At 34.7% G+C, this 27,078-nt stretch overlaps 1 protein-coding gene and 1 non-coding gene across 6 annotated transcripts; one reads left to right on the top strand and one right to left on the bottom strand.

Moving 5' to 3' along the window:
* Window positions 1–1,402: 1,402 nt before the first annotated feature.
* On the bottom strand, window positions 1,403–20,921 carry LOC146911449 (piezo-type mechanosensitive ion channel homolog). Of its 5 annotated transcripts, none has more exons than XR_015018221.1 (21): window positions 20,410–20,921; window positions 19,421–19,501; window positions 19,040–19,199; window positions 18,785–18,942; window positions 18,167–18,323; window positions 17,866–18,052; window positions 16,916–17,031; window positions 16,308–16,392; window positions 13,238–13,453; window positions 12,988–13,162; window positions 11,935–12,063; window positions 11,265–11,438; window positions 10,849–11,073; window positions 9,179–10,696; window positions 6,490–8,969; window positions 5,118–5,455; window positions 3,827–3,985; window positions 2,555–3,058; window positions 2,312–2,453; window positions 2,030–2,174; window positions 1,403–1,903 (listed from the first exon to the last, which is right to left on the bottom strand). XR_015018221.1 is itself a non-coding variant. In XM_085724817.1 (21 exons), exons 1-21 carry the CDS (start codon window positions 20,456–20,458, stop codon window positions 1,768–1,770), a joined length of 7,392 nt encoding a protein of 2,463 aa, XP_085580943.1. In that variant the 5' UTR covers window positions 20,459–20,921; the 3' UTR covers window positions 1,403–1,767. The 5 variants fall into 5 exon arrangements, 4 of the variants coding, with proteins under 4 accessions (XP_085580943.1, XP_085580947.1, XP_085580945.1 ...); XM_085724817.1 differs by having other exon boundaries at window positions 5,118–5,513; XM_085724821.1 differs by having other exon boundaries at window positions 5,118–5,513; window positions 9,179–10,723; window positions 10,870–11,073.
* A 2,231-nt stretch (window positions 20,922–23,152) lies between these two features.
* TRNAA-CGC (transfer RNA alanine (anticodon CGC)) lies at window positions 23,153–23,225 on the top strand. Its single transcript has one exon. It is a non-coding gene; the product is annotated as a tRNA-Ala (tRNA).
* Window positions 23,226–27,078: the final 3,853 nt, after the last annotated feature.

Below are 27,078 nucleotides of genomic sequence, written 5' to 3'. Positions count from 1 at the left end.
ACTAGAGATAACAAAACAAAACGTCAAACAAAAGAGATAACGAAACAAAAGTTGCTTGTTAAAAAAAAAGGGTTAAATATATTTTTAGTCTCTACAAAATTACAAGCTTTTAAGTTTAGCCCCTACAAAAAATTTATTCACTTTTAGTCCCTATTTGTATTTTATAGGGACCATTTTGGAGGATCAAAAGTGTCCATTTTTTGTAAAAAGTTTTTAAAATAGGGATTATTCTTACAAACTACTAAATTATGGAGGATTAAAATTACCATTAAAATTTTATAGGGACTAAACTTGAAAACTTATGATTTTGTAGAGATTAAAAATATATTTAACCCAAAAAAAAACGAAACAAAAGCTTTTTTTTTTAAACAATAATAACTATTGTGAATCCACTGTTTACTCTATTTATTTTTATTAATCCATTCGTAGTGAAGTAAATTGGGAGCATGAGTCCTTGTGAGCTTAGCTCAGTTGTTTGGACAATGCATAATATATGCAAGGTCCGGGGTTCAAACCCCGGCCACCACCAAAAAATATTGGGAGCATGAAAAACAAGTTACGATAGTTAATTTTATGACTATACTGAGATCTCATCTTCATGTATGTGTAAAGTAAGTTAATGAATCTAAACATTCGGTCGTTCTATTTATTATTGACGAATCAACATATCGTTTAATGTGTGTAAAATAATTGTACATTGATAATGCATATCAATTAAATATATTTTTTGTTGGAAAAAAGAAGCTAAATTAATCCACTCAAATCGACAAGTGGAGTCAAATTTAAGGCATTGAGAAAACACACTCCAGGATCTCAAGCCACACAAAAAACCAACCAACTCGGTTGCTGCTTCACTTTATTAAAAATTGCATCAGCAATACGATACATGGCGTGACATGATTAAAATTATAGTCACGAGGTAAACATATGATCGTCTTAGTTAGAGAATGAACAACACAATTGACCTACTCCCTCCGGTCTCAAATATAAGAAAATATTCCTTTTTTAGGTTCATTGAGTAGTTAATGTATCTGGTCTACATTGTAAAGCAGATACATTAATTATTCAATGAATCTAAAAAATGAATCTTTTCTTATATTTGAGACCGGAGGGAGTATTGCTTAATAAGCGTTACTGAAAAATCTGGTCTGCATTGAAAGATGGCTCTACAATCATTAATGTACACAAAACTTCGATAATGTGATGCAATTATGGTTTTACATGGATAAATAAAAAAACGATTTTTTTTTTTTTACATAATCATTTTTACGCTAATCACTCAAAAAGCCATGCATTTTTTTTTTTTTTTGGAAAAGGGTAAAAAAAATAAATGAATACTGATACTCATATCTTCGTGAGATCTATGAATGGTAATTAACGTAAAGGTCGATTTAGATTGTAATTTGTGATGCATAATTAACTGATTTCACATTTACTTCAAAGGCAAGATAGTTTGGTTATTAATTCTAACCTCTTGAAGTGCTTATACAACATCAACCTATTCTTGATTAGAGCATGCAATAGCCCATAATCAGTAAACCACATCCAGTATAGCCCGCGTAAGATCCCCAAGTGACCCCTGATTGTTTGTGAGTGGCTGGCTCCAAACAGTAAAAGATATAATCCAAGATTAATATGGTTGAGCAGCCTCTACATGTTGCCTTCCTGCTTCGGCGATTGCATCTGAGAATTAGATCATGCTCAATAATCAATGCTCTGCAAGTTGATGCAGCAGGAGACTGAAAATCTTCTAATTCCTCCGAGAAGTTATTCAGCCTGGGTATACTCTAACAACATGTGTGGAGAGCGGTAGATTTTAACAAGCGTCCAATACAGAATCTCTTCCACTTCAAGCTCTCCTTCTGCTCTTGCAGCATATATATCTTCACATATTGCCATCAATCTGCATCAATGAACACATTATAGAAATCATCAGTATCCACTTCATTTGATTTCCCAATAAAACAGAAGGGAGCCCATTAGTGAACAACTGAACATTCATCGTAATATAGATCAATTGCTTGAGCACCTGTCACAAGAAGGAAGGTTCTCAAAAGGAATTCTCATTCGTAAATCAGAACATTGTAATCTGATAAAACGTCCAACTGCAAGCACAAAGGTGATGTAAAGTCCCCAGATGCTGAACTTGCTAAGAGTTTCGCCGAGAATTCCCTCTAGAGCAGCAAAGAGAAAAGACAAATTGGTATAAGTTAAGATATTTGATCATATCTGAGGGGAAACAAAGTTCCGACTAAATTCGTGTATGAGTGGACTGGATAGGTAGCTGTAATAAAGTTTCAGTTGAACTTACGAGGGGTTTCTTCTGATACAATTATAGCCATCGGTCCTGGGAACTTCCCACATCCATGTTCATCTGAGATGTCAAGGTCATAGAAAGACCACCATTCTGGATTCCCACGGTTAAGGACAAGATCCCCACTAACCAGATCCACCTGCAAAGACGTTATGGTCGTTATGATCGGAGCCATAGCCAGTGAATGAATGTAGCAGTTCAATGAACAATACTAGGATCTTGTAAGTTAGATGTACATACCGACTGTTCAAGAGAACGCACATCTCCGGAGCCTGTGACCCGAAAATATCTAGGATAAATATTGAACACTGAGAAACTATTGGAAGTACCATTGAAGACTTTAGTCACTTCTGAAGACGTGGGAAGATCCTGTTCCTGTATTGTTAATTCATATTTCACTACTTCCTTTCCTTTAGGCCTATCTCTGGTAAATTCCCAGGAGAAAGTAATGTCCATATTCCACCTAAGGGACTTCATAAATCTGGCCTGCACAACAGGTGGGACAAGCCACGATGTACTTGCATCCGATTGGCAGCAAATTAATTGGATGTCTTTCTCATTGTATGCACTAAGATAACCCTGGGGATCCAAATTTGTGCGTGCTTCAAGCTTTTCCCAAGATATCTTCTCGCACAAAGTAGTCTCAAACAATGTCAACTTGCCACTTAATGTCCTTATATCAACTCGAGCACTGGCATCTTTGATCGGGTTTGCAATGTTTGTTGGGTTGCCACTACTATACATCTGTCCAGAAAATGTAATTTTGAAGAAATAGTACGAAGTGAGAGTTCAATAAATAATTTAGGGAAAAAAAAAAATCTTTCCAATATTATTGTAGTAAGTATGCACTTTATAATTGATATAAAATAAACTAAAAGTAGCACTCAACAGCCTTTGGGCTTTTTCTAAAAAAAATGTCAGAAAGGCAGATAATGTCAGTCTAGTCATTCACACAACTTTTATTTGTTATTTCATACAACCACAACAAAGTCTCATCCCACTAGGTGAGGTCGGCTACATGTATCAAATGACTTCATAATGCTCTATCAGATATCATATATTTATCCAAACTATTGACTTCTAGGTCTTTCTTGATAGTTTCTCCTATAACTCTTCTTGGTTTTCCTCTGCCTCTAGCAATTGGGATGCTCTTCATCTGATCTACTATCTTTACTGTGAAATCTATAGGTCTCCTCCGCACATGCCCAAACCACCTAAGATGAAATTCAACCATCTTTTCTACAATAGGTGCTACCCCAACTCTATCTCTAATGCTGCCATCTATGGTGCACTGATCTTACTCCCGTGATGACATTTTACTTCCCAATACTCTATCTCATAAAACATCGCCAGTCCTACAGTTTTACGATGAAATTCTCCCTTTAGCTTGAGCAGTACCTTTTTATCACATATAATCCCCAAGGCGCTCCTCCATTTCATCAGACAAAATGAGATTCATAATTGGAACATTTAATATTTACAAATAGATAATATTAGAATTTTTTTCCTTACCAGCATTGGAGCCCATATAACACACATTAAAACAAAGAATAAACATATCCCACTGCAGAACTTTGTCATTTTTGGCTGCTTTTGTCCTTGTTGGTGGCTGGCTCTATTCAAAACCACATCGCATTTGACGAGAAACAAGCTTGCGTGAATATCTTCCAGCTAGAAAGAATGTTAAGAGTGTTTAAAATATATAAATGGGAATAAAAAATGCACATTGCTTATGAGAAGTAGCTAAGAAAATAACAAGTCTGCATGTTTAGGTGATACAGGAATTATGAATCTAAGTTGTTCAATAAAAAGAGTCAATTTGCTAGAGTGCTAATACAGATGTTAAGATAAACTGATAACAATCAAATTTTAGTTCAGGTGCCTGTATGTGAAATTATTAACTTCCACCATATTAGGACATTGCTATAACTTAAGAAATGACAAGGCTAAGACTGTTTATTTCCATAATTGGAAAATCTAAGAATAAACTACTACAGAAGACTCATTACAGAATAAAAAGAGATGCTATTGAAGAAGTTAAGGGAAGTGGACTAGAAATCGATGCTTTCTGAAATGTTAATAAGTTTTAATGATGCAAGGCATGTATGCTTCCCAAATAGATTGTTAAAATCTAATCCTTTCTTACTAAGAATGCTGCTTTGATGTTAAAGTAATTAAGTCAACCTATGCTATGCATGTTATCAAGGTCAAAATCATTGAGGTTGCTTAACATTTAGATCTAGAAGACCTAGCAGTCTCTGAACATCAACTGAGTGAAAGGTACGCTACCATCTTCATTTATTATGTCGTTCAGTTGTAACTGCTTTTCTTTTTTGCTGCTACACAGATAATATTGGTTTTCCAATATTGTCCATCATTTGACTCAGTAATAAAGTCACGTAGTCGCATGTTTTGGTCCTCTTTCTAATTTCTATAATAAAATTAAAGCTTTAAGTTTATTTTAATATAGGTTAATGAAAGTTAAAATCATGTCATAAATTTTTGAGAAATTATTCAGAAAAAACATTATTTTTCTCAACATACTGTGCCAGTAGTCCATAATATTCACATTTCACCATTAATGATAAGACTTGTGGATTTATGTCAAAATGACTTTTCCATATTTTCATTAGATGATCACAAGAGCATAAAGATGTCTAAATATTCTACCCCAACTGTTCAAGAATGGCAAAACAAGGAGTTCTATATTAATATGTGAATGGCATAACTCATAACAGTAGCAGCAATAGAAAACGTGATCAAAAAGAAACAATATGGAGGCTGTTGAACACATATGGCGTACCTTTAGCCAGTCATACATAGTCAAAGATGTTGTCGTGCAAGACCAATCTAGCACACATCTCAATTCGTACAGGAAAGGGAGAGCTCGATATAGTCGAAATCCCAAAACATTAACTCGTGAAACACTGCTGGTCAAAAACTGCCTATACAAAGTACTTTTGTGAGGAATCCCAAAATGAATTTGCATTGCTTGCAAAACCAGAGAAATTGCTTTTGTAAAATAAATGGCACGAATTGCTAATCTTCCCGAGTATCTGTGCAAAGGATCCATGTCCCAGGCATATTTTGTGACTGAATATGTGAAGAGCACAAGGTTGAATAAATAGAAAATGACTTTTCCTGTTGCAAATGAACAGAGGTATATAATTCGATCAAGCACGATCAAGAAAAAGACAACCTGCAAGATAAAGTTTTTATGCTGAGTAATCTAGCAGTGGAATATATTAAACTATATCATCTTTCACAAAAAATGAAATGGACAAGTTTCGCTTAGAAAGAAACAACCAAGTTTCTGAAAATCTATGAAAACAAGTTATGTGAGCCCTTGGAAGAAAAGAAATTAGCAGTCTTCTGGTTTTATACACACATACACACACACAAACGGATGACCCTAACAACCCTTCAGCCCATACATCTTTTTCTCTAGAAACACCACAGCTTGGTAATGGGTTTCTTTTCATTATTTGATGTTCTCCTCTGTTGTTGAAAAAAAGAGGTTAAGATTGTCTAATACTTTCCCCTGATCTGTGTTATGAATCTAAGATTATGTTTGCAAGATTAATGAAGCATGAAGGAAGACAAATTTGTCAACAAATAATTGAAAATCGGCAAACTTTGAACAAATGAATTTATTGGTGCATTCAACATAAATGGTAAGACTATGTTTGGATTGATGAAAAAGGATGGCGTGGAGTGGGATAAAATGAAATAATACCAGGATTCATTGTTTGGACTGTTTAAAAGATGGGCAATGAATGGAATGGAGTACAATCCGTTCCTTTCAACACCCTTATATTCCCCCCTTTAATTCAGAGGATAAAAGGGGTGGAACAAGTCGCTTTTTGTTGTGTTCCATAAAAATATCCAAACAATAGAATTCCAATCAACTTTTTTTTTTTTTTTGGTGGTGTCCAGGGTTCGAACTCCGGACCTTGCATATATTATGCATTGTCCTTACCAACTGAGCTAAGCTCACTCTAATACAGTAATATTATATCCCTTTCCATTCAATTCCTTTGCAAGTATATATCTAAACATAGCCTTAGTTCCATCAAGAGAGTGATCAGCCAAGAAAAACCCAGTATAGGACTTGTACTATCTGATACAATTTATAAATAAGGCATCAATGTTTTACGTTTGTGAAAATTTATTACCATGAGAACCGATACAAAATCTTCTGGGAACTGATCTTCAAGCTGGTAGACTTCAAGAAACTCACTGTTAGATTTCATAACAGATTCATAAAAAACGGCTATTAAGAAGAAAACAGCCAAATCAGCTCCAAAGATGTAGGCGTACAGATCAATTTCCCTTTTCCCACCACCGATGATGGAAATTATTCGATATGGAAACCCGATTTCTTTGAAAATACCTATGTGTTGAGCTTTACGAAGCTCATTGGAGACATCTTCTGCTGGAGTTAATGAGCTGTACCATTCTTCAGCAGTATTTTCAATTGAAGGGGAGGCATATAACACCTCAAAAACAACAAGACACAAATTTTCATTCTCTTCACTTTTTTCGATGCTCTGTACACGAACCCTACTTGCTGAGTGCAAATTAAAAAGGTTATCCTCTTTGCATCTTCTATAATGCAATATCTTCAGGGACTTATTTATTCTTGATTCAATCCTCTTCGGCTGAATTCCCTCTTGAGGCCACGAGTTAACTTCCATAGACAGCTGCACAAAGTAGGGAGGAGTTTCTGCACCCCAAGTTAATGATTTCCAGTACCTACAGAGGCTTCTGACCAACCGTTTCAGTACATTTTTTAGTGGTAAGAATAATCTCTGTAATCTCTCTTTGAAGGTGGAGCACTTTACATCCTCTATGAAGCTCTGATTTCTTCTCTTACAAAAATTGGAATCTGCAGCGATTATCCAACCACCATCCTTCACAGTTATGGAGGTTTGCAAGAGAGTGAATATATATACTAGGAAAAATGGTAAGTTGTTTGTAACAAAAGATGATGTTATTTTTTTTGCAGGGAATCCCAACTCTTGAAGCAAGCTCACGTTGAATTCAAAATCGGTGTGTTGAATGATGATCTGATACAAATATTGAAGCAAGATGCACATCTCGGTGTAAATTAACATAATAACCCAAAATATGTAACTGGGACCGGTATTTTGACATAGGGCATATAAAAAGAGAGCTGCTAGGTAGACCACAGAAAGTAAACTGAAAGACCATAGGTATATTAGAATAAAGCAGCAATAGCAAACAATATCATTATTCGACCTCATTTGGGACCACATGTAACGGAAAATAATGCCAATTTGAGGGCAGGCTGTATCAGGCACAGTATGCTCATTAACAGAGTGTATGGAAAATGTAGACTCCAGCAGTTCTGCACTCGTATTCTGATTCTCAATCTCATAGTACTCCTCATCGTCTGATGAATCTTCAGCTGACTTTAGTTCTTCACGTTCTATCTTCAGATAGTTCATTAGATTGTTAACTGCCATATTTCCAAGAGACTGCACCTGAGATACTCCATTCCCTATGAAATGTACAGCAGAAACTAAAACATTTTTCCTGACTCGAAGCTTATAACGGTTCCTTATTCCTAAGTCCAAAAGATCGTTGGTTTTAGTTTTTTCCTTTAACTCAACAATTCCATGAGGAGAATCCATTGGGTGCTTCCAATATTCCGGTACCAATGGGCTTGGAGATTTTTCACTCAATAGAGATTGATTCACATCAATTGGGCCTATTGACTCAGTATTTAGATCAAGATCGTGCTTCTGGAATTCATTTTCCTTGTGAAAATCTTGGGAAGAATTTCCTCTCTCTCTTAGGCCATAAATTTCGAGAGAAACATTACTACAGTTTGCCTCAGTGCTCATATTATGAAGCTGGTCTTGAAGGTTTAGCATCTCTGATTTCATCTTTTCCACCTCCAAGCTTCGGACATGCTTCAGCTCTTCAGCTTTACGTATGTGCTGTAACTGAGCAGTCTTCCAGGCAGCCTTCTTCTCTTGTTGCCTCAGTATAGCACCAATCTGCTCTTTCTCAAGGTATTTTGATACATAAACAAATTCTGGAAATGAGAACATGTATGACTGTAGTGATACTAACATGAATATGATGATTTCCACAAACGCTGATCTTGATGTAATTCGAAATCCATAATCATATTTGTGAAATCCAACCATTTCATTTATGCGCTTTATGGAACCACTTTTGATCTCACTAAAGTCACCAACAAAAGGAGATTGATATGCAAGAGACAAGACGATAACGACAAAGTTGTACATCCTTAAGAATCTAAAGATTTTATTTCCTTGCTTTAGTATTTTTAGCCTCATTCGAAAGAAAACTAGAGCAAAACCAAGATAGCCAAAGTGCAGCATGTCATATTCAAGAGTTCCTGTAATCAAAATTAATGAAAGAACGAAATCTAACAAGTGGCAGTAACCATACAGCCTCAAGTGGTCGAGAAATGTCCAATATCCTTTTGTTTCAAATGAAAGATCACTTAGTACAGATGCAGACTTCCATTGAGAGAGTATTTTTTGATACATCTCTAATCCAGTGACAGTAGATGACTGGTCAGCACGGAATTTGAAACATGAAAACATGAAAACCCCATAATAGCTAATTAGCATACGGGGATCATCAACAACAATTCCTGCAGTGAAGGAATTTAACATAAATTACTGGGGAAATGTTATCATGTAACAAATATTAAAATATCCAGTCCTGACTTGTAAACATTCTCTATTATCGAAAACAAGTTTTGGGATTGTTATACGTGTGATACACATTTACCCACGAGACATATACCTGTTGTCAACTATCTGAACAAACATAAAGAAACATGCATTAATGGAGAGATACCTAGCCAACACCTTTTGCAGTAGCTAAAATATATATCTGATACTCTCCAACAGTCACGGCATGGTACTTGTTCGTCAATTTGTTGCTGGGCAAAAGCAAGATGCATCCAGATAGCTAAGTATTCAATAGTGATGATAGAAGCAAATAGAAAAACAAAAACAGGCCATAATTTTTTAATAAGTAGCCGGTTTAGAAGAACACAAGCAGCAAGTGATGATATATAGAGCAAGGAGATGGCATTCAGCACAGCAAAGCTAGCAAGAAGCAAAGCAATTATGTTGATTTCAAGACCATATAAATTGAACATGTTCTCTATCCAGAACTTCAAAGACACTCTTAAAACAGTCTTCTGCATTTCCAACCTCTCTTTTCTCAAGAAAAGAAGCCTCTTTCTGTTCCACTTCGAGCTATCCTTGAAACTCTCCCAGAAATGAAAAAGTCTTAATTTTTTAACACCGTCTCTTTGCGCTGAATCTGTCCCTTGGGGTGATGCAGAATTAGTTGTTGGCCATGAACGACTTCTTGTACCTGTTTTAATTGTTGGTGAAGTAGGATTTTCCTCTTGTTTGCTTAGCAGTGTACAGAAGGTAGTTTCATCAGGATCTTCAACTGGACTGAATAGAGGACAATGCTCGTTCCATCTTCCTCCATTTCCGTCCACATGTTGCATCTTTTCCAACCAACGAAAAACACTGTATTGGAGTATACATGCTACTATAACCGCAACCTTCCCCCTCAACCCTGACTCTACACCTTTAAAACCAGGCTTATACAGCTGTAAGCCCATAAGTAAGGATAACTGAAAGTGATCTTGACCAGGAAACATCTCAGCCTGATCTCCCCACATCTGGAAAAGATATTCAACCATTATGAGAAGTCCTGAATAAACTAGAAACACTTTTGTAGTGATCTGAGAAGACTTTGGTAATCTTGAGCAGTGAATTAAACCAACAAGATACAGGAAACCAAATGCACTTATAGGTGATAGAGATGCATAAAACAGGGCAGCATATAATATTTTCTCAGTATGCCGGATCAACAGACGTCTGGTAAAAGGAAAAGATTTTATTTCAGGTGAATCATAGTTACTAGACCCAGAACTTTTGCTCTGCCTCCTTTCATAGCAGTATAGCTGCATCACTACCAATACAGCCAATGATTGCCAAATGTTTTGCAACGTTGAAGCTTCTGGGTTATAGCCAAATGCAGTTTGGAGATCTATGATACCAGGAAACGACATCTTTGAGCTGGAAAAGACATCAATGCTGTAAATAGATAAAAACACAAATATAGCATACACTTTCATAGGATACCAAAGATGCTTTTTTGTTTTCCCTGCAAGCTGTCTTCCACTTATCCACATTAGAAGAAAGAATAAGTAACCACATGAAGCATAGTTGGGTGTGGATAGGTATACACTGAGTAGAATTGTCAGGAAGGCAATGTATTTACCACATGACTGATAAACAGAAAGGAACTTCTGTCTTATAACCTTCAAATATGCTATTGTCTTCCTCTCTGAATAATCAATAGAACGGTTAGAATCTTGACGTCCACACTTTGGTTAAATATGTAGCTAACACTAATCAAGCAACATAGGTATTATTGTCTTAACAGAATAAAATGATATGGAAATCCTAGGGAACAGTCAGTATTTACAAGAGTTGTACCATGAGTTCCCTGGATCTCACTAGACCGTGGACTATAGCCCGATAAGCAAACAGGTTTGATCAAGCCAGCTCTTAAGATGCCAAAACCAACTGGCGGGCAAGATGTGTGTCGCACAATAGCTGAAAATATAAGAAGTGTTTGAAGCCCGTGATTGTGAATTGCACAGAAGCAAGCAAGAATCGATATTTTGAAGAAATCCACTGAATGGATATGATTAAGCAGACCTGCAACATTCACATGAATGAATAATGATAAAACTAAACAGATTGACTTTATTGAATGAAACACGGTTTAAATTTGGACCCAAAAACACACAATTACACAAATGTCTGACAGGCATACTAAAAGTATCTTTTTTTGTTTATAGGCATAATGAAAGTGTATTTATACATTAACAAAAAAGGAAAACACTTACCTAATCGTGAGAGAATTTGAAAAGCATAGGAACCCTTCTGGTCCAAAGTTTTGGAGATCAAATCAAGCTGAAGAATGAACTGAAGTGCAAACTGTGCCTCACATAAAAGGATAACTGCTTGACGTAATTTACCATTGATTGCATTGCTTAAAAGATAAATTAAAAAGAAAATCACTGCACGCAGAAAGTGTACACAGTCAGTAAATTAGGAATAAGTAAGATAAGTCTTGCATCACGTACAAGCTAATTTTCACCATTGGATCAATAATTTACACCATTGAATTAATTGAGAATTTATATGGACTTTTTGATCCAATGGTGAAAACGACACTTGTGCATGGTGCAAGACCATTTAGCTTGTGCATGTTAGACAAATCCAATGTTTCAAAGAAAGTTTAAATTTTACCAATGTTTAGTTTGTTTAAAACTCTCAACAATATGACTAAACAATAAATTTCAATCCATTACAAATGGAACTGTGTGGTCCATTGTATTATAAAACTTTACACTAATGGTCAATCAAAATTAGCCAACAAAATTTATGAGGTAAATAGTGGATCCACATCTCATGATTTAAGAAAATATAAATAAGAGAAATTCCTCATTAGAAGTATATCAATAAACAGATATTTAAATAACAAAGGAGGAAAATGGTGGACATTGAACTTACTATAAGCAACATGAATAAGACCGGGTCTTATTGCAAGAAGAAATATCAACGTTAATATTATAGCATGTGAGCACTTGTGCAGTCCCCATGCTATTGTAGCCACAACTAATACTGTAGTCTCTTCTTCCTCTAGAAATTTGGCAACAGAAAGAAACAACAAAACAGTAAGACTTTTTATCTCCTTAAAAAAAAAAAACAAAGACTTTTTATCCTATGCGTATTTAAATGTACTTTTCATGGACGAGAAAAAGTCTAATGAGATATAAGCGTATGCCGAAATTTCTAGGACTCTTGAGAAGAAGCCAATACAAAGTTAAATTGGAAGAATACAGGGACATTTAAGAAGAACTCTTCATTTCTTATAATTTCCTAATAATCGTGATCATATTCTCTTACAAACAATAGATAAAGGATTAATAGCAGGAAATCTTTCAAATTCCCAAAAAACTGTAATACATATACCATTTTTTTCCTGTGTGTGATGTTCTCAAAAGTCAAAAGGAAAAAGTTAGCAGCATGTGATGCTATAGCAATGGCATTATATTACATTACATAGACTATGCTCCATGATAAAGAAAAGACTTATCTGGGCGAAATATATTTTCTCCAAAGGTATAAAACATAAATTTTCCAAGATGCTACTGTTTCAATTCAACGAAAATAAGTGACCAAGATTCTATAAAGGATACACCAAATGAGCAAAAAAAAAAAATATTCATAAACGTATCAACCATACTGTCATGCTAATTATTTTATGAAACCAGTATTTTCAAAGTGGCAGCAGCAGACATCAATTTTAAATGTGCTTCATAAATTGCTTTCATCCACCTGAAGACATAAATAGAACCTTGACAAACTAAACATCCAAATGTTATCAACCTACATTGGGACATAAGTCACGATGTAATAAAAAAATCACAAATAATTTAACCATGAGAGTCATACTTCAACATTTTATCACAACTTGTTATCTAGGGGAATATGGTTAAACACTGGAAATCATAATTGCAAACAGTGGCATGCATAGTCTACTCAGACCATCGGTTTCTTCACCTTCCACAACAGATTCATCAGCTGTTAATTGTCCTTGATCAGTAATGCACAATAACACTGAATTGTTCACAAGGTTGCACACGGTAACAAGAAAACCAAGACCAAATTGAGCAAGCAAATAGTATGCCGGGATAGGGTAATGCCACAAGCCTATAGTTTCCCATATCTTCATATCCTGCAAGTGAGGAACAGAATCTTAAAAAAAAATTAATAGAATTATTGATCCCTCAAAGCCACTAGCAATATGTACCTTCCTTGGTTTGTTATTGGAGACAGTGAGTGCTACATTGAAGATATATGTGCTAGCTGCCCAAAGGAGAATGAAAACAAGAAGGATGCCATTCAGTTGCTGTAATCGAAACATGGAAGGGAAGGCATACAAGATGTATCCCACATAAGCAAGCAATCCAAATGAGAACAGACTTGAAAAGTGGAAACTCCACAATGATAGAACCAACAAGGAAATCTGCCAGGAGTAACAATTAACACAATCAATCAGCTTAGAAAAGTTCTGTTAAGTGTCAAGGGTCACAACGAGGGAGAGGTGGCTCACAAGTAATGAAGCATGGAGTTATATACATACATGCATACATACATACATACATACATACATACATACATATATATAAGGGGCATATCTCTAGAGAATGCCGTTTTTTATATGAGAATGAAAGGAGCATTTATTGACCATTAGATCAAAATAGACAGTTAAGAGTAAAAAGCCTCATTTAAATAACATATGTGCCTCTCCTTAGTCTATTACTTTTCCTAAACACATTTACCTTTTCATCTTCTTCGAATTCAACCTACATTCTGCAGGGAATAAACTTATTTTCTCTAGTTTTTCTGCAAATCAATTCCTCACTTCCCACTTGTGCTTTCTCATTCTGCTTTTTATTTTTGTTGATGATCTCCCAATTCCTCACTTATCAAATTTTTCACTATCGAATCTTTTGTAGATTTGTCGGGCCTAGCTTAAAAGCATAGATATTACTCTTCAAAAACTCACCTTAGTCAAACAAACCTCTTCTTATTGAAACTGTTTGTCCTCATCCTCCCTCGCATCACTAATGATGTTGTAGGATTAATATGAACGCATGGAAGTCCTTATCTTCATATGATGTATGAGTGTTTCTCCTTTATTTGACCAAATTTGTCAAATAAAGATTGACTATTTCTAATTTTCTCAGCGATGCATATATGAAGTAAAGATTGACTATTTCTAATTTTTATTCAAATCGAAACCTGCAAAAAAATTAAAAGTCTCCACTTCATCAAATTGGATTTAATCCAACACATTGAAACAAGACGGCTCAACAAATATTCTTGAGAGGGAAGAATTGGGGAACCAACACACTTTGGTAGGGAAGAGAAGGAACAAAATTGGGGTAACGAATAAATACGGAAGACATGTGTGGGTCTGGTGCGGGCAGAGACATGTGAGTCACTTAATTAGTTTTAAATATTAACCAGTGGTTTTAATTTAATGGTCAATAAACGTTCCTCTCATTCTTATATAAAAAAGCCATTCTCACTATATATGCCACTGTGTGTGTGTAATAATTAAATAAAATATTTACATCATTTTTAAAAGATGAATTAAGAATTAAAACTTATATATTCATTTCAAGTTGCCACTTTGTTTCAATACAAAAAGATTTTAAAATAAGATATATTGTACTTTCACCTTCATCCATCCATCTACTAACGAAAAAGTTACATATTATGTATCTTTCAATACAAAAAGATTTTAAAATAAGATATATTGTACTTTCACCTTCATTCATCCGTCTACTAACGATATGTAACTAATCTAAGGTCTCTAATCCCTTAATGGACAAATGGACAATCATCATTGAAGACTTATAGAAATTTGGAGCCTAACTCATCCTTACAAAACCGGCTTGTAAGGTGAGGAGTGCCTCCTCTTTATAAACTCTTATCAATAGTCCTATCTAACCGATGTGGGACTGAATCCACCCCCTCAAAGCCGACACAAGGCAACTAAGGGCATATTGCAATAAAGGTGGGATTACTGGGGGGGGATTTCCAACACCCCCCTTCACGCTCGGACCCAATGGGCATGAAGCGTGGCATTGCGGAATCCCAACGGTGGATCTTGGATAGGCTCTGATACCATGTAGAAATTGCTCTATAACTTGAGAGTAGTTTATTTCAATGAGAATGTGCTCCTTTTATAGGAGAGAATACAACTAATCAACTCCTTAATCTAAGGAGTGACGGAATGAAAAATAAACCATTAAAATAGAATAATAATAAAAGAAAACAATATATATTTCAACAAGACTGGAGAAGATGAAGACATGACTACGTGGGAAGACATGCATATGCGACAACTTTTCAAATGTCTAATTAAAATACTATTATAATATTATTAAAAAAAAAAAAAAAAATTGTTTCTACCTTTTTAGGTAAAACTCATAGTTGTGCCTATTCAACTGTAGGTGTGTCTGACGTGTGTTCATGCAGAAAAATTAGGATGAGTATCAAACATGCGAACGTGTCGAACACACAAACACACCTAATCCCAAGAGTGTTTGTGTTTCATAGCTCACAAGAGAGCAATAGGTCAAAGGTTCAACCTCGTTGAGCTATAATATCATGACGTGTTTTGCATGTTTCATGAGCTCATATCAGTTTGTCCAATACATATCTCTTCAATAATTAAAAAAGTCAACACTCATCGGGACGTCAAAATTTGGAAGTCACAGTATCCAATTCGGATGACTAGGGCGGCCCAGTACATTAGACTCTCACATGTGGGGGTTTAGGGAGGGTAGACATATGCAATCTTACCCCACAAGTGGAGAGGTTGTTTTCATGATGTAATCTAGAAGTAGCTACCTTATCATTGCACCAAGGTTTGCCCTCCTAACTTGTGATGACTATTGAAGAAAGGATAACTGGATAAGGTAAAAATGAATTTGCATCCTCTACCTTGTACCCTTAAAATATCCTGTTTGGCCCAAATGGTAAAACGGTTGCACTCGTGCAATTTGCATCTAGTGGATCCTTTCCTTCTTTGGGAATAAATGATGGAAGATAAATTCATAGTTATCAGTTGGCCAGTGAAAATGATTGATAATTACCAATTAAATTTTCTCAACCTTACACACTGAAATTTTACCTGCTGAAAAAATGGATGGGTGCAAATCATAGTTGAAATTAATTTATGCTACTTCGCTAGTTACATACGTCATTCCAAACATTGAACGTGAATTTTGAACAGGATTTTAGCAACTAGATGATTTACTGGTGGAGAAAAAAAAACTCAACAGAAATAGGAAAGGCATGCATACCGGAAAGCCATATGTTAGAAAGTTAATACTAAATGTTTGAGAAATAGCTCCTTGCAATATGAAACTTGCATGCCTCACACCAAACCTGTCAGAAAATTAGAAAACCAAGAGATGAAATAAATAAATATTGCTAGCCAGTGAAAGGAACAATTTAACTATTTCATTTCATCTACATGACACTTAAAATATTTTGCTTCAAACACAAAAACCAAAAATGTAAAGTAAAGCCTAATAAAGAAATACTCCTGAACCTACAGGTCCGACAAGATTCTCATCCCAATAATGTGTCAATCTTAAGGGACAGCATAGTCATATAAAGCTGGGTTCAAGGAAGGATCAGATATAGAAGGAAAAGAGGAAGAAGAAGAAAAAGAAAGATGGATCAAATGAGGGTTATAGAAGGAAAAGAGGAAAGGAAGAAAAAGAAAGATGGATCAAATGAGGGTGTTGCGGGGGGGGAGTAGTTGGGTAGCTCAACTGGTTTGAGCTAAGGGTTAAAAGAGTTGGAGAACTCAGGTTCAAACCTTGGTGAAGGAGAAAATACTAACCTAACAATTAATTACTAATATTGGTCGTTTCAAAAAAAATGAGGGTGTCTAGTAAATTACCTGAATTCATGAACAAAGAGGGGATGTCTTTTGGGAAGAAATTCCTCGGTCAAATCACCTTCTCTTGTTGATGTGATGACTTCCATTTCAGTTAGCTCATTCCTGATCCAAGATATCTGGAACAAAGGGAAAATGAAAAATGATGACCCATACTACAGGAGATTGTTACAAAATATGGAAAATATCTCATAATATACGAGTTGTATCTTAGAGTAATCAGTAATATAGAATATCTTATCTGTTGGACGTATCAGAAAAGGTATAGATTTCTCTCGTTCCCATACAGGATTCTGCTATTGTTGATTTTTAGAGCGACATGCCTTACCACTTTGGATGTGCTCTTTTAAGAACCTTTGTTGAGAAAGTCTAGTATGAATAAATCTACTCTTGCAAGCATTTGCTAAAAGATTTAGAAATTACATCTATAGGTTAGTCTTTGAAAAACAAATATTTTATTCATTGCAATTGCAAGAGTCCACACACTCTGATTGAAGAGTTGCGTGGAGAATCCCATATTGACTCGAGATACAGCCTAGGTAGTGCTTATAAGGCTAGGGAGATCCTAGCCCTACAAGCTAGTTTTATGGTGTTGAGTTAGGTCATAAGCTCAAACTCTAAAATGGTATCAAAGTCTATCCTAAATTTGTTATTAGGTCAAGATCTCTATTATTCAACATGCATTTGTTCACGCTCCAGATGTCTAGTTTAGTGAGGGAATTTGTTGAGAGTATCACATCAAACTAGAGATATGGCCTAGGTAAAGCTTATAAGTATTGGGCAATCGCCACTTTACAGCCGGTTATGTGGGGTTGAGTTATACCCTAAGCCTAAATTCTCATAAGTGGAGTCCCACCCAAAACCCCATACACAATGATAAATACCTATTTTATAAGATACTTTTTTCAATAGTAGAAAAATGTTATTTATAGGAGCACATTATATATTCTTACCATAATATAGAAAAGTAGAAGTGAAAGAACAGAACAAATTTCTGACCATTCTGACTTTGTAGAAAGTTTGAATAGCCCAAAGTGGTAAAATAACGACCTTAAGGTCTCTGGGAATTCAATAGGAAGTTGATATATGTACAGCAAAATTATATTGAAGCCAGCATAATATAGAAGGTATCTCCACCACCTTCAAATTCATAAAAACCACAAATCATTGAACCAATTAAATTCTATTTATAAATTTATTCTGTAACAATAAAATATATTATTGTCATTTTTTGCTTGAGGAGGAAAAGCTTACCGAAAGATACCTATATAATTGCTTGTCCAAGACCAAACAACCAGCCCTGCACTGCTGCAAATGAAAAAAGGTAAAGAAACCCAAGATGCATGACTAATCCCAGCAAGTAGTTGTATAGCAGGCAACAAAAAACAGCACAATTTCTTGAGATGAGATCCTGCAACCCAAAAACCAACATCACTAATTATTCCATAGATACAAAGAAATCGGTTTGTTGTTGTTGTTGTTGTTGTTATTCTTAGTGTTAACAACATAATGCAACTAAATAAATTGTTCATTTTAACATACGAACAAATTATATTTTTTAGTAGAGCAGAAAGTGAAGATTGAACTCTTAACCATATCAAGAAACCAGTCATCCTAAGAGCCCAGAAAAGGAAACATGTCAAGTACAAAAAAGGGTCAGCAAAACCACCCTTGAAAACAGAAATTAAATGACAAAAAAGAAAAAAATAAACCACCTAGAAATAATCATGAATGCAAAAATGTCCCTCTATATATCAGTAATGGTAAGTCCCCTGAAACAAACACGAGCAAAAGATGGAGATGCTATAAAGTATAAACAAAACTCCATCCCAAAGCAAGAATAAGGGAAAGGAGAGAAGTTCTACGACAAACCTATCAGTGGAACGGAAGAGCACAGGTACCCTGAATAAAAATTTCCCCATGTGTCTTGACCACGTCCATTTCCATATATTTCAATTAGAGAAAGAAAGGTTGCTAGTACTTGCATAACCAAAAAATACTCTATAGGCAATGTCCTCCAAGACTGCACTCTGCAAAATCATTTAATACAGTATTTGTAGTGTACTCTGAATGGTGATACACTGGGGAGGGAATTATAATAAACAAAGTTTAAAACCAAAACAAAACCTTATAAATCCAATTAGCTGAGCCCACTGAGCATCGGAAGTACTCCACTGATCCCCCTCGATGGCCAAAACAATATGAAATATGGCATGTGAGAGCAGCGTCAAAGAGGATAATATGAGAACAGACCACGTTATGAAAGATTGTTGATGCCAACGAGATCCTATTTGGAGGAGAAAAAAAAGTCATGAAGAAAAGATAATAATTATATTTACACCTAAAATACAATAATATCACTACCAAGTAGTGAGATGATACAAACATAATCATAATCTTTGAGCATATACGTATAACTAAATTCCTGATAGGACACCAAATCTTTAAGTTGTAAACAAAAGGCAGAAAGCTCGTGTCATACATCAAGGATCAGAGCCAGCATCTCACCTTTTCTAGGAACAGTGTACTGAATAAAAAGGAATGCTATTAAATCAACCAAAGACATCAAACTCCAGTTAAGCATAGATGCTGCATGAAACAGAGAAAAAGTGTGAATTGCAATTTAGAGAGTGAAAGTTGATGCAATAAGCAAAGTAAACAACTATGGACAACCATACAAAGAGCTTCATGTGAATTCAAGCAATCACACTCAAACTTAAGATGGATTCACTAGTATAAATCACACAGTTGTAAGTTGTAACTATTAACAAGTGTTGTGGAAGTGCCTAAATGGCACTGTCCTATTCAACCAATGTCACTGTTTTGGTAAAGAATCGTGTAATCATACTTGACGACTTTTAATAAAACACCATGATATGAGTTTATGACAGCTTGAATAAACATACATTTAAATGCAGCATCACCATTTGAGGACCAAGTTCATACAAGTCCGATACTATTATTATTATTAAATACACAATCTGCTATTTTTTGCCAAGTTAAAAGCAAGCTTGGAGAAAACTATACAACAACAATCAATCCTTATTCCACTAAGTGGGGTCAGCTACATTGATCAAATTACGCCAAAATGTTGTAGCATAAAGCCATAAACCATATTTCGATCCAACTCATTAATCTCTAGATGTTTATTAGTAGTTTCTCTTAATAGTTTTTCAAGGTCTATCTCTGGTGATCTGGCTATCCTCCAACTAATTTACTCTCGTTATTATAGCATCAATAGGTCTTCTCTCTACATGTCCAAACGACTTAAGCCTGGTTTCAACCAAACATAATTACACTTCCTCGCAAACATTCAAATTGAAGCTACATACTGAGATATCAGATTGACAGTGTGTCTTCCTGCGCATATGAATGTCGAACAACGACATGACACCGATGCGTGGTGTTATATTCCATCATTTCCAATTTGAAACCGCAATATTGAGACGCATTTAGCATAATAAAGTGAAGAAAAGTGAGGGATTATAGAATGAAACCTGTTAGGAGGAGCACAGGGAGTACGAATCCAGGTATAAACCTAACCATGATGAAAGTATAATCGCTATTTCATACGAAAAAACTAGAATCGGTAGCTAAATTGTAGTGTGGAGCAACACAAATCCATTTATAGAACTCAATCAATGCTCGAAACCCTGAAAGTGAACGTGATTGAAGCTTTCGCTTCTCATGGCAATGTATAGGTAGAGAATCGTAAAACGACGACTGAAAAATTTCCCGTTGAAATGGGGAAAAGAAGAACGATACGAGATTCGAATTGATAAAATGCGAATGGATGAAATGAGAATGAAGATTCGAGAATGAGATTTGTGACGCGTCGAAGAAGCGTGTTCTTCGCTTACGCTCTGTTGATGGATTTTGTCTGATTTGAGTTTTCCCTTTCCCTCCTGAATTGGACCAACTGAATTTTTGTTACTGAATCAATCAAGGGTAATTTCGGTACTCCGTCTCTTTTAGCCTTCCTTTCAGTTTCAGTCACGGTACAGGCCTGCAAAACTGGGACTTAATTCAATGCAATATACTACAATAATACTCCAAATTTCTCTTATAAATAAGACCGGAGGTAGTAACTGGACTGAAATACTGCAATATACTACAATAAAACTGGACTGAATTTTGAACTAGATACATTAATTTTTGTTGACCCAAATTTCTCTTGTAAATAGGACCGGAGGTAATAACCCCTAAGCATTAGCAAATAGATATGCAATCCATCTAAACATAGACACATAAAAAAAAAAGGTAGAAAATGAAAAGAAAAAGGTAAAAATACAATGAAATTTATAAAAGAGTAGATAAGTTTTTAGTCCCTATAAATACATCGAATTTTGTTTTTAATCCTCATAAAATAAAAGTGAAAGATTTTGGTCCCTAATTTTTTTTTAGCACACAGTTTTAGTCTCTCTTAAATTACAATGTGTCTAATAATGCTAAGAAAATTAATTTCTTTTAATGATTTTCTAGTTTCTACAAACATGTTAAGAACATTATTTTTTTTTTAAGGATGTTACAAACAATACAAAAAACTATTTTATAAAAAATTAAGATTTTTTAACATGTAATAAATTAAATATTAATTTTTTAAACGTCATAATTACGAGATAAAACTGATAAAAATTTAGACCTAAGAGTCATTTTTGAGCTAATTTTTTTGCGAAGAAATTTTGTATGATGTTTTAAACAAGTATGTAAAAATTTAAAAGTGTAGGCATAATTAGACAAATTTTAATTTAGCAAATACTAAACATGTGTTGAATTTTTTTATAAGAATCAGAACATGTCACTTTTAAACCTCCGTAATTGGATCACCACTTTTATTGTAGACCATATAAACATCCATTTTATGACACTGCAATAAAATTAGACTTCTTTCATTAAAATAATTAAAATTAAAATTAGAATATATACATCCATGAGCAATCCTAGCTACAGTTGCTCAAGCACTCTCTTTTAGGCACTTTCTCAACTATTGGGCCACATGGCTTACTTTTTAAAAAATTCTAAATCTGCTAACCTGCTCACTGGTTCAACCGGTTTAGAGTCCTTTAATTGAAAAAAAAAATCTTTTTGCAATGGATTCAACATACATCAAATGGATTCTTCTTATCTTTCTCAAATACATCATCAGATCTGAAAAGTCACCGATCTCCTACTCAAACACATACACCACACGACCTGTTGTGTTTCAATTAATTGAAAACTCATTGTTCCTAAAAAAAATTGAAGAAAAAAAATCATATTACATGAAAGAATCACCAACAAATCTTCTTCTCCAATACATCACACGACCTGATGCTTCTTTATTACATATGGGTTCTTTATATTTTTTAATATTAAAAAAAATTGAGTTATTTGATATCAAAAAAGGTCTTTCTCTGCGAGAAAATAACTCCACACCCAGTGGCGGAGCCCTTCGTGGGCTGAGGTGGGCCACGGCCCACCCCAAAAATTAAAAAATCAACGATTATATGTCTATTTTGCGAGATTTTATACAATTTTGTGTCGGTTTTAGGTTTCGGTTGATCCAAATTCCCGCAAAGTGATGTAGTGGTCCATCGAAAAATTTAAATAATTCAATTATAGGTCTATTCTGCGAGCTTTTCTACAATTTTATGTCGATTTTAGGTTTCGGTTTATCCAAATTCCCGCAAAGTGATGTAGTGGCCCACCCGAAAAATTTAAATAATTCAATTATAGATTTATTTTACGAGGCTTTAAACAATTTGTCAATGGTTAATTTTAATGGCCCACCCTACCTTTTTTTTCTAGCTCCGCCACTGCCCAACCTAATTTTGTGTTCTGTTGCTTTGACATCATATACAAGATATGTGTGTTATGATATGTCCATAGTGCAAAGGATCTTAGCCTTTCTGGTTCACTTTCCACAATTTTGTTGAGCTTGATGATAAAGATAGTTGTCGCCGCTTGGTATGTAAACAGGGATTTGAGAGGTTGATGGTTGAGTGGAGAAGAAAGTTCTTTTCTTTTTTTTTTATCGAAGTGGAGAAGAAAAATTAATTAAAAAGCTTTATATTGAAAATTATAATAAATATCATCCCGTTGTACGTTACAAAGGTTTACATTTAAATGATGTGGGCCAATGGAAAAGCAAGTACCCAAAAGAGAGTGCATGAGCGACTGTAGCTAGCATTATGATAAAGGTGTAACATTGCACGGTTGTTATTCTAAATTATATAAAATGCAGCGAAACATGACAGACGTGGGGACGTAGCTCATATGGTAGAGCGCTCGCTTCGCATGCGAGAGGCACGGGGTTCGATTCCCCGCGTCTCCATATTTTTTTTAACAAAACCCTTTTTTAACAAAACCCAATCTTTCTTTATTTTTTTTCGTTTCGAAGGTTAGGCCCAATCTCATATACCCCCGTCTACGTCATATACCCCCAATTTTTCTTCGTTCTTTTTCAATATTTTTTTCTATTTATTATTACCAATACAAATTTCTAGTAAGAAATACTGGATTCTTCGCAACAAAAATAAAAAAAAAAATACTGCTATGTTCGATTTAGTTTCTAGACAATTCTTTATTTTTTGCTGTAATTTATTATTAATTATTATTAGATTAGCAAATAAATTATTTATTCATTTTTTATATAAATAAAAGTGAGAATTGCACTGTTAAAAAAAATTGAACATAAATAGATATCTATGTTCAAGAAATATTCAACATAGAAATTTTTTTAACTTCAAAATTATATTAATTACTTTCAATCAAAAAAAAATTATAAACAAATCAATATTGAAAAAACCTTGTAATTACAATTCAAGTGGTAACAGTAAGGACATTAATATATAGGAGTCAAATTTTTAACTCTAGATTTCTCACTTCTGTACCCTTAAAATGAGTGAATATATAGTATAACAATTAGACTATATAACAAAAACAATATTTTTTTATGGGGAATTAGTCACTTTAGTTCCTGAATGCAGATAAATTGCAAAATAGTCCCAGAATGTAGACTCTATTAGTCAATTTAGTCCCTGAATGCAGACTCGGTTAGTCAATTTAGTCCCTGAATGTAGACTCCGTTAGTCACTTTAGTCCCTGAAATTGACCAACAGAGTCTACATTCAGGGACTGTTTTGCAATTTCTCTGCATTCAGGGACTAAAGTGACTACTCCTTTCCTATTCAGGGACTAAAGTGACTAATTCCTTTTTTTTTTTATCTTTGTTGTTTCATTTTCGTCTCCAACATATTTGTTTGTGTCTTATAAGTATTGTAAGGGCGTTGACCCACAAGATTCAAACTCTAAATTTCCAAAGATTAAAATGTGTGAATATAGTCAATAAACTACTAAAAAAAATGTATTTTTGTCCTTCTTGGATGGATCAAGCAAATTAATAGAGACCAGAAAAATAATTGCATGAATTAAAACTTTTTTAAATAAGATTAAAAGTGTTAGTGTATAAAAATAGAATTTGCATAACCTAACCCCATTTAGGTTGTACCTGGGTCAGGTCCAATGTCTCACAATCGTTGTATCTCTTTCTTTTTATTTATTTTAATCTTCCTTTTGCTTAAAAAAAAAACAAATATTCTCCTTTTCAGGTGTATTAAATAATTAATATGTGTTATTTTTTGGTAGAATAAATAATTAATATGTGTTGTTTTTTGGTAGAATTAATATGTGTTGTTTGCAATATAGTTTAAATACATATGTTATTCAATAAATCTAAAAAAACAATATTTGTTTACGATATTTCCCCTTAAAAAAGACTCAATCACTGAGCCGTTCTAAGCCTTGCTCATTTGATGGTCAAACAAATGTTTTTAAATTTAGAGTGAAGGCTCATTTTAGACTTCTTTTTTTTTTTTGTTTAAATGTAGTTTTACGCCTCCTATCTATGTTGATTTATTTTATATTTTAACCCTGTTTTAAAATTCGGAATTTTAACTCGTTGTGTTGTATTTTTCATGATTTTGTCCCAAACCACGTTTCTTCTCATTATAATCATGCTATAGACGATTCAATATAGGTTTTGTGTGATTTCAAGAAGGTACAATTTATCAATTTAATAAGGTACGAGGCTAAATTGCCTCTTTTGAACTATTGTCCACCTAGTGTCCTTTAATTCCATTACACATAACACATAGACAACATGGGTGACACAGTAGATTAGGGAAGGAAAAAGGCATTTTATCTTACCCCGTCATTAGCACTTCTAAAACAGGGTGGAACGGTCGAACTACAAATATATAGTTGAAATCCTCACCTCTAACCCCTTTTTTATGACAGACCAACATGTTGTTAGCATGTCACATTTTTATTAAAACTGATAATTAAAAAGTTTACAAAACAGTCCAATAAGTGTAAAATAATAATAAAAATAAAGACAATTAAAAGAAATCAAAATTTATATAACCCGTTAGACCAACAAATATACATAAATTATCAAACATCCATGGTTTATTATCCAAAAAACTATAGTAAGTCAACAAGACAGTCAAAATAAAAAGTCAATGGGTTCATCGAAGTGAATAAATTAAATGGTCATGTTTTAAAGTAATCTGATGTGTATCATTTAAGATTTTAAGTTACTTTTTACGATTATGTTTAATATATTATATATATCTCTCCTACAAAAGTCTACATTTTTTAACAAAAGATGAATCAAAGATGAAGGATAATATTATAAACATCTCCTTAACAAAAAAATTGAAGAAGCTAAAATGAAATTTTATTCAAAATGCAAATAATCCTAGCTATCACGAGGAATGATAGGCTATGAGACTTAAGTAGCAACATACAAAGAAAAACTGTGACGTATATACGTGGAACACTCATACATCAAATACAAACTTCTACAAACAAACCAAAAACACCCTCCATTGAGGGCCCTCGAAACCCATAAAAACTAAACACCAAAACCACAAAAGTCATCTCCCAAAACCAAAGTCTAAACGCCCTCCAAAATAACCACCAAACCTACCAAAAACCCGTGCAACCGCACCCTGTTTCTCTTCTGCAGTTGAGCGCAATTAAGCACAAGTAAAATCACCACCTAAAAAACACATAGCTCAATTCTTGAAACAAGTTACACCGTCTAACATCCATGTATTTGAGAAACCCCATCAACAGTAAACTCAAGAAGAAAACCCACAAAAAACATAACCACCACTAGCTACCACAAGCGCAACCACAAAAACCAGCACCACCACCACCACCAAAACTACCATTAACCACCACAAAAATCACCATTACTCCTTACCAAAAACCAGCACCAGCCACCACGAGCATCACCACCAAAAACCAACACCAGCCACCACAAGCATCACCATGAAAAACCACCACTTTACATTCAAACTCTCGACCCAACAACAACAACCACATTATTTTACCAACACCAATAACTACCCACATCACCCGTTAACTCAAAATAACACCAACAACTGTCACCTTATGTTGCTAACACCAACCACACCACCTGCATCACCGTTATCTCAAGATGCAAGACGAGACAAATCAAACACCATTAACAACAATCTCCAACCAACATGAACCTCCATACAACAACAACCCAAAACCCATCCATTCAAACCCATAACACAACAACCGTAAGAGAGAAAAAATCATCAATCAAAACACCAACAACACCGTAACACAAACCCATTAACACATCAATTGTAACAGAAAACTCTCAATAGAAACACGTACAACAACCAAACAAAAAAAAAACCTTCTCAAGACCAATACAGGGAGCCCCTCCAATCTCGAAACCGATCGGACGGAACACCTCAATCGTCACAAAAGCACAAGACATGTGCCGCCGCTGGAAGACAACAACGACGAAGGACCAAAAAACCAAGACCAAACCACTGAGATCTTGGTGTGAGAGTGATGCGGATGGCCAAGTCGATCGTCGCACCACCCTACATTTGCCGCTACATCGCGAAAGAGAGGTTTGATTGGGAGGGATTAGGGCGGCGTGAATAACCTAGAGAGAGGTCAGAGATTGGGGTTCTCGGTTCACGCTCCTATAGCTTTTATTTCTTATATATCTCCTTAAAAATTTATTGAAATTGTGAAAGATACACATTAGTTGATTTAAAAACAATGATCAAAAGTCATGATGGAAAACATAACCAAAACTTGTTGTAAATTTCTAAAGTTCGAAAAAACAAAAT

The sequence above is a fragment of the Medicago sativa genome, chromosome 7 (assembly GCF_051527215.1).
Source record: "Medicago sativa cultivar Bolivia chromosome 7, Bolivia_mono, whole genome shotgun sequence".
Classification (NCBI taxonomy): Eukaryota; Viridiplantae; Streptophyta; class Magnoliopsida; order Fabales; family Fabaceae; genus Medicago; species Medicago sativa.
This window is presented reverse-complemented; position numbering and strand designations above follow the sequence as displayed.